The sequence below is a fragment of the Nicotiana sylvestris genome, chromosome 1, assembly GCF_000393655.2.
Source record: "Nicotiana sylvestris chromosome 1, ASM39365v2, whole genome shotgun sequence".
Taxonomy (NCBI): domain Eukaryota; kingdom Viridiplantae; phylum Streptophyta; class Magnoliopsida; order Solanales; family Solanaceae; genus Nicotiana; species Nicotiana sylvestris.
The window spans coordinates 7,605,797-7,614,784 of NC_091057.1; the positions used below are offsets into that span (position 1 = coordinate 7,605,797).

The window sequence follows — 8,988 nt, forward strand, 5'->3', positions numbered from 1 at the left end:
CTTGCAACAACTCCAGAGCAGAACCAGGTAACCGAACAAACTTTGGAAGCCAGAACCGAACAAATTGGGCGTTTGTTGCAAGAGAAGGGCGTCATAAGAGAGCGAGTCAAAAGGGTCGCCAACTATATCGCAATGAAGTGCAGTAGCTGTGAGGATATGACGAGATCTATGTTCTTCACTATTGTGATGATTTTTGTTCGCAGGGTAATGGAAGATCTCTACCACCTTCAGGGGGATTTAGCGAGTCGGCCTGCAGCAAGGCCGAATGACGCCCCGCGGGTCCTAGGGACAATTGAGGCATGGATGTATTCATGATTTCTTTCCGTTAAAGTCTACCAGTTGTTTTGGAGTCTGTATTTCTGTTATCAGAGCATGTGGGTTGTTTGTTTTTAAGTCTGTATCTCGAGTCTATTAGTTTCTTTCGAGTCTGTTAGTTTCAATCTTTGTAATAGCATTTTTATATGAAAATTGAAGATCCTAAAATGTTTTTACTTTATTTTACACTTATACCCAAGAACTACGCTTGGTCTGATTCATGCGGGGTCATGATACGTAGGCAATCTCCATAGGATTCGACCGCAACCAAATAAAAAAAAAGAGAGAAGAAAAAAAGGGAAAGAAAATTAGAGGAAAAACAAGATAGTAAAGAAAAGGAAAGAGCGGAAAAACAAGAAAGAAAAAAGAGAGAGTAAAAACAAAGAGAGAACAGAGGCCAGAATGAAAGGAAAGAAAAAAAAGAGAAAAGAGGATGTTTGCATTTAAAAGAAAGAAAAGGCCGGGATGATGCATGCAACCGATCAAATACATAATAGAAATGGTTAACTGTTTAGGTGCATTCATGCCCAATGTGCGGTTACCAATCTGTTAAAGCCTAATCGCTAACATGGTTGTTTGTTTGATATATTAAGTCCAGGCAGGTGGTTAGTTGACAGGCATTCCGGCAACTCACTCCTACAACACCCGATCGAAAGACAGGCTGAATATGGTCGACCAGGAACCAGAAACAAGTATTGTCGACCAATCAAAAGAGGTGGAAGAAATGGACGTTAATGCGATGAGGGAAGAAATGTATAAGCTGAAGCAGCAGATGGCTGAAATGTACCAAGCTTGGGCGAAGGGGCATCCGCCACCGGTTTATCCCGCCAACCCTACTTATATCCCACCATCATCCCAACCTCAGGAGCCTCCCACTGTGAACTCATCTCCAGCCTTTCCCCTCTACCAACAATGCCATGGCACCACTTCTCATACTTCTCAAGCTCCACCACTCAAACAAGTCACATACCCTCCTCCACCAATTACACCTATTTTTGTGGCACCTCCACCTGCTACATTACACCGATCTTCCAGTAAACCCCTGTTCCAAACTCACGACAACCAGTACTATCCCCCTGAACCCACCTTCAAAGTTCCAGAACCATATCCTTACACTCCTCATCTTGATATCCCAGCAGAGACCGAGAAACCGCCTATAAACCCCGAGCATGAAGAGATGATCAGAAAGGTTAAAAGCTTAGAGCAATCGTTCCGAGATATAAGGGGGCTGGGAGGTCAAGTGAGTGTGGCCTATAAGGATTTATGTCTGTTCCCAGATGTTCAGTTTCCAGTAGGGTTCAAAATGCCCAAATTTGATCTATACGATGGGCATGGTGACCCGGTAGCATACTTAAGAGGGTTTATCAGGTTTTCAACACGGTATCAGTAGAGAAAATTCCGGAAGGAAAGTGCGTTCCAACTCCAAAGATGGCTGCGACATCAGTTATGGTAGCTGATGAAATGTTGAAAAATGGTTTCGTACTAGGCAAGGGTTTAGGTGCATCTCTGCAAGGTATTGTGCAGCCAGTTTCTCTTCCAAAGAATCTGGATACTTTTGGTCTGGGGTTCAAGCCTACCATTGAAAATGTGAGAAGAGCTGCACTATATGTTTAAGTATTGCAACACTTTTAATGATCCTCACTAACTTGGTTACCTTTTTGTTTTATTTTCCCCTCCCCAAAGGTTTGTTCTTGCACTCAAGAATCATCATCTTATTCCATGAGATCCATGGGCCCTCCACCCACTCCTCCTCTTAGTCCTATCAAAAACAAGAACAAAAGCAAGATGGAAGATTTGAACAACATCAGGAAGGAGAACCCAACTGAACTGGTTGAGGCCACTGATGGCCATGGTATTCGGGTTCCTAATGAAAATGTGTCATAACTTGAACAGAATCTGCTGAAATTTCAAAAAAAGCTCGATCAGGTTCTGAATCTAGCAAGCTTGTCATTTCCCTCAGCACCCCATATATCAATTTCCCCAATACTCAAAACCCTACACCTCTTCAAAATATCCTAAACAACAGAATCATCCCGCTCCTCACCATCACACTGTTCAACCAAAGACCCAATACAACACCTACCATACCCCCAAACAACACTCCACTACTCATCCTAGAACCTCAAAACTCCATAAATGACTATTCCCACACCCACACACAAGGCCACCATAACACTCATGTCTACGTGGAGACCATGCCACACTCTACCCAACCTATCTCAAGCACACATGAGTCTGATGAAAAGGATATGCTTATCAGTAACCTGGCTGAGGAACTTATGAAATTGACTAGCCAGATTCAAGGGGTTGAGGAAAGTAAAGGAATCGAGGAATCGAGCAACTGCCCGAGGGGTACAAACCTCCAAATTCAAAATGTTTGATGGTACAGGTGATCCAAGGGTCCATATGAGGACATACTGTGACAAGCCGGTTGGAGTAGAGAAAGACGAGAGGATCCACATGAAGTTGTTCATGATGAGTTTGAAAGGAGATGTGTTGTCTTGGTACATCTGCCAAAATCCCAAGAAGTGGTCCAGCTGGGCAAGCATGGCGTCTGAATTTATGGACAGGTTTAATTTTAATAGAGAGAATGCACCCGACGTATTCTATATACAGAATCTAAATAAGAAGCCCACAAAGACGTTTCATGAGTATGCTACTCGCTGGAGGTTTGATGCTGCTAAGCCAAGCCCGCCTTAGAATAGGAGCAAATGAACAAGTTCTTTGTTCGGGATCAGGAGCCGCAGTACTATGAACAACTGATGATGATTGAGAACCAAAAGTTTTCCGACATTATCAAACTACGTGAAATAATTGAAGAAGGTATCAGAAGCGGTATGGTTACAAATTTCGAAGCCTTGCAAGCTACGAATAAAGCTTTACAGTCCGGTGGTGTGTCCAAGAAAAGGGACTTAGGTGTTGTGATGGTTGCACAAAGGACCAAGTCTCCCCTTAAATACCAAGCTTACCCAACACCTCCACTTACATACCAGCCAACCCCAAATTACTAAGCATCTTCACCCTCATACCAAGCTCCACCACCAACATATCAATCACCTCCACATCCTACATATCAACCTACCTCACTCAGATACTCTCAATCCACGCATGTCTACAAAACCTATAATTCTCAACCATCCCACTATCAATCACCTCCTGTATTCCAAAACTTCCCTAGACCTCGACCAAATTTTGATCACAGACCTCCAAAACAGTACACAACAATCGCTGAACCCATTGACCAGTTGTATGAGAGACTCAAAGCCGCTGGTTATGTCACCCCATCCCTGCTACAATCCCTGAGAACTCTTCTCAGTGGGTTAACCCAAATAAATCATATGCATACCACTTCGGCAAAAAGGGCACACCATTGATGAGTGCCGCTTCTTGAAGGACAAGATACACTCCTTGATTTATAACAAGATTATTATGGCAAAAGACCCTACTACAAATGTACGCAACAACGCTCTGCCAGACCATAAGGGTGGAGGTATCCATATAATTGAATTAGAAGATGACTGGTATACCGAGGGATCAATCAGGTTGATCGCAGAAGGTGATGACCCGAAGAAACCGACAATTACACTCAATCCAATTGTAGTCCAGATTCAACCATCTGAGGGTGCTGAGGTGAATGTGTCTGTACAACTTGAGTTTGAAGCAACATCATCAGCAAAGACACCAGCACCAATTGAGGTTGAATTCGTGTCTCCGGCAAATGCACCGTACCATTTGTGGTTGTAGTTTTGCCGCCCAAGGCACATGCTCCATTCGGAGTAAGGATAGACACACCGATCCAAGTGGCAATGTAGACCATGACACCATTCCGTACAAAGGTTATACCCTTTGACTATACAGCGGAGGCGAGGAGGAAAGGCAAGGTCGGGTTCGAAGAAACTGTTGCCGCACAGGGTATGACAAGAACTGGTTGAGCCTATACCCCTGAACATCTAGCTGAGTCAAGCAAGCAGGCCTCCAATCAGTCACCCATCATTGAGCCAGGCCTAGATGACTTTGGAGGAAAATATAGGCCAAGGAGTATTCGTTCATCGACCAGTTAAACAAGATGCCAGCACAAATATCCATTCTCTCTTTTGCTGCAGAATTCTGAGGCACACAAGAATGCTCTGTTAAAGGTGCTGAGTGAAGCATACGTACCAAGCAACATCACTGGCGGGAAAATGGATAACATGGTAGGACAAGTGTTGGAGAGCCACAAGATCACCTTTCATGAGGACGAGATGCCACCTGAAGGGTTAGGGCACACCAAGGCACTGCACATCACCATGCAATACAAAGACTATTTTATCACCAGAATCCTGATGGACGGAGGTTCCAGTCTTAACATTTGTCCGCTGGTAACTCAAGAAGTTGGGTAAAGGACTGCACGAGGTAAAAGATGGAGCAATCAATGTGAAAGCCTTCGATGGTTCGCAGAGGTCCACCATTGGTGAGATTGTTCTATGCTTGCAAATGGAACCAACATGGTTCGATGTTGATTTCCAAGTGATAGACATGCCTACATCTTACAAATTTCTACTGGGATGGCCATGAATTCATGCCGATGGAGCCATAGCATCAACACTGCATCATGCAGTAAAATTCGAATGGAATCACTAGGAAGTGATAATTCACGGCGACAGTAGCAACCCTATATACAGTCGTCAGACCATTCTAGCGATCGAGGGAAGAAGGAAGCTAGGTGGAGAGACCTACCACCACACCAAACGGGTCAATTCTATTGACAAAAAATGATGGTGGGATAACAAAATCGAGAGTATACTGAATTGGAGTAGGTATAAACCTGGCAAGGGGCTCGGCAAGAACCTCCAAGGAATTGCTAAACCCATAAAACTCAAGAAATATGGCACTACCTTCGATTTGGGATATGATTACACATGGGAAGAATTCAATAACTGGTCACCGCCATGGCGCGGTCCTTACTATCCACTTGACCAGCCAATACCGCATCTGGAGCAAACTTTCCAACATGCCGACATTGTTTATGGGTCAGATAAAGAAGAAGCACTGGCAGAAGTAAAGAACTTGTTCCTAGAAGATGATGATATGGATTGTTGTGTTGTTCTCAAGGAGGAGGGGGAGGAAGGACCTTCCATATAGGCAATAAGGAAAGGGGTACGCCTCAATAACTGGATCATCAGGACAACCAGAGCCCAATGAGCCTCGAGGTAGCAAGGCTAAAACAAGCATTATCCATTGTTTTTACTAAATGATTTTCTTTTCGCATTTTGAATTCCCACAATAAGATCTTCAATGTTCAAAACAGTTATGCAATTTATCAAAGCATTTTGACTTTTCTTATGAATCAACAATCATTATCATTTTCTCTCATTACTTTACTTATACATCATTACTATTACTTATCTTGACGAACCAATGACTGTGACATACAAAGAGACAACGCAACAAACAAACAATGATTGAGAGAAAGATGATATACCTTACGAGATTGTCAAAGAAGTTGAGAACTTTGAGAACAGACCTAAGTCCAACCTGGATGACACCGAAACTGTTAACCTGGGAGATGCAGAAAACGTCAAAGAAACACGAATCATCATTCACCTATTGCCATAAAAAATGAAAGAATACATAGAATTTCTGAAGGAATGTGAGGACATATTCACTTGGTCGTAGGATAATATGACTGGTCTGACTACGTCTATTGTGGCTCAAAAAATTCCAACCGATCCAACATGTCCACCGGTGAAATAAAAGCTCAGAAAGTTCAAACCAGACATGAGTCTGAAAATCAAGGAAGAAGTCACCAAGCAGGTCAAAGCTAAGGTTCTCAGGGTAGTAGAGTACCCGACATGGTTAGCCAATATTGTGCCAGTGCCAAAAAAGGATGGGATGGTCAGAGTCTGTCTCGACTACCGGGATCTCAACCAGGCCAGTCCGAAAGATGACTTTCCTTTATCGAACATACACATCCTAATTGACAATTGTGCCAAGCATGAGTTGCAATCATTTGTAGATTGCTTCACTGGTTATCATCAGATCTGGATGGATGAAGAAGATGTTGATAAAACGACTTTCATTACATCGTGGGAAATGTATTGTTACAAGATGATGTCGTTCGGCCTGAAGAATGTAGAGGCCACCTATATGAGGGACATGACTACCATTTTCCCTGATATGATACACAAGGAGATAGAGGTATATGTAGATAATGTTGTCATCAAGTCTAAGAAGGCCACTGATCACATGGAAGATGCGAGGAAGTTCCACAATAGACTTCAAAGGTACAACCTGAAACTAAATCCCGCAAAATGCACATTTGGTGTTCATGCTAGGAAATTGCTTGGGTTTATTGTGAGTCACTGAGGAATAGAACTGGATCCATCCAAAGTCAAAGCCATTCAAGAACTGCCGCCGCCAAAGAACAAGAAGGATGTGATGAGTTTCTTGGGGAGACTTAACTACATCAGCCAGTTCATAGCACAGTCTACAGTTATCTGTGAGCCAATCTTTAAGATGTTGAAGAAGGATGCCGCTACCAAATGGACTGATGACTTCCAAAAAGCCTTTGACAGAATCAAAGAGTAACTATCGATACCACCAGTCTTAGTCCCGCCCGAGCCAGGAAGACCCTTACTACTCTTCCTTGCAGTGTTAGATGGAGCTTTTGGTTGCATTCTGGGGCAGCATAATGAAACGGGAAGTTAAGAACAAGCCATTTATTATGTCAGTAAGAAGTCCACCCCATACGAGGCTCGGTATTCTTTATTGGACGCACCTATTATGCTTTTGACTTAGGTAGCACAGAAGCTGAGACATTACTTCTGTGCCTATACTACATATCTCATATCAAGGATGGATCCTTTGAAGTATATCTTTCAGAAGCCCATGCCCACTGGCAAGCTAGCAAAGTGGCAAATTGAGTGAGTTTGACATTGTCTATGTAACTCAAAATGCGGTCAAGGGACAAGCACTGGCAGACCACCTCGCTGAGAATTGGATGGAGAATACGAACCCCTGAAAATGTATTTTCCTAATGAAGAGGTATCATTCATAGGAGAAGACATCGTAGAATACTATGACGGTTGGAGAATGTTTTTCGATGGAGCAGCAAATTTCAAAGGATTTGGCATAGGAGCAGTCCTAGTATCAGAAACCGGTCAGCATTACCCGGTGTCTGCCAAACTCAGGTTCCCGTGCACTAACATATGGCTGAGTATGAAGCCTGCATCTTAGGACTCAAAATAGCCATTGACATGAACGTTCAAGAGCTGCTAGTAATTGGAGATTCAGAGTTACTTATACATCAGGTATGAGAAGAATGGGCAACCAAGAACTCCAAGATACTCCTGTATCTGCATCATGTACAGGAACTGAGGAAAAGGTTCATGAAGACAGAGTTCCAACATGTTCCCAGAGTCCAAAATGAGTTCGCCGATGCATTGTCTACCCTATCATCTATGATATAGCATCCAGACAAAAATTTCATCGATCCCATTCCAATAACGATCCATGATCAGCCATCTTATTGTGCCCATGTTGAAGAAGAAGTAGACGGAAAGCCTTGGTTTCATGATATCAAGGAATACTTTGCAAAAGGAGAGTACAAGAACTTTCAAATCCTACTCAGAAATGCACACTTCGGAGATTGTCAAACAACTTCTTTCATAGCGGAGGAATCCTGTATAGGAGGACTCTTGATCTGGGACTATTATGATGTGTTGACGCAAAATAAGCATCCATGCTACTAGAGGAAATTCATGCTGGGACATGGGGTCCACATATGAGCGGTTTTGTCCTAGCAAAGAAGATACTTCGGGCTAGTTACTTTTGGATAACTATGGAAATAGTCTGCATCCAGTATATCTGGAAATGCCATCGCTATCAGATACATGCAGACATGATAAAGATACCTCCAAATGAGCTTAATGCAACATGCTCACCATGGTCGTTCGCCGCTTGGGGGATGGATGTTATTGGACCAATCGATCCTGCCGCTTCCAATGGACACATGTTTATCCTTGTAGCCATAAACTATTTTAGCAAGGGGGTAGAAGCAACATCTTACGGAGCAGTGACTAAGAAAGTCGTGGCAGACTTTGTCCGCGACAGCATTCGGAATTACAGAGTCAATTCTTACTAATAATGCCTCCAACCTCAATAGCGACTTGATGAAAGCTATATGTGAAACTTTCAAGATCATACACAAGAATTCCACATCGTACAGGCCTCAAATGAGAGGAGTTGTAGATACTGCCAACAAGAATATCAAGAAGATAATGAGGAAAATGATATAGAGGCATAAACAGTGGTACGAAAAGTTATCATTTTCTCTATTGGGGTATCACACCACAGTTCGCACATCAACCAGGTCAACCCTCTATACGCTGGTTTACGGTACAGAGGCTGTCATTCCCACTGAGGTAGAAATTCCTTCCCTAAGGATCATGCAAGACGCTGAGCTCGACGACGCAGAATGGGTAAAAAGTCGTTATGAACAACTAGACAATATAGACGAAAAGAGAATGGATGCAGTTTCCCATGGTCAACTCTATCAGAATAGTATGTCCAGAGGTTTTAACAAGAAAGTCAAGCCTAGACAGTTAACACCGGGGCAGCTGGTGTTAAAGAAAAAAAATTCGCATCAAGATGAAGCCAAAGGAAATTTCTCTCCCAATTGGTAAGGTCCATACA

At 43.0% G+C, this 8,988-nt stretch overlaps 1 protein-coding gene across 1 annotated transcript; it reads left to right on the plus strand.

Annotated features, from left to right (window-relative positions):
• Positions 1-8,035: 8,035 nt before the first annotated feature.
• On the plus strand, positions 8,036-8,437 carry LOC138889746 (uncharacterized). The gene has a single exon (XM_070173083.1). The coding sequence runs from the start codon at positions 8,036-8,038 to the stop codon at positions 8,435-8,437; it is 402 nt and encodes a 133-aa protein (XP_070029184.1).
• Positions 8,438-8,988: the final 551 nt, after the last annotated feature.

What these genes read in the sequence shown, in the direction of transcription:
- LOC138889746 (XM_070173083.1), top strand. Translation starts at nt 8,036, where the DNA reads ATGCTACTAGAGGAAATTCATGCTGGGACATGGGGTCCACATATGAGC.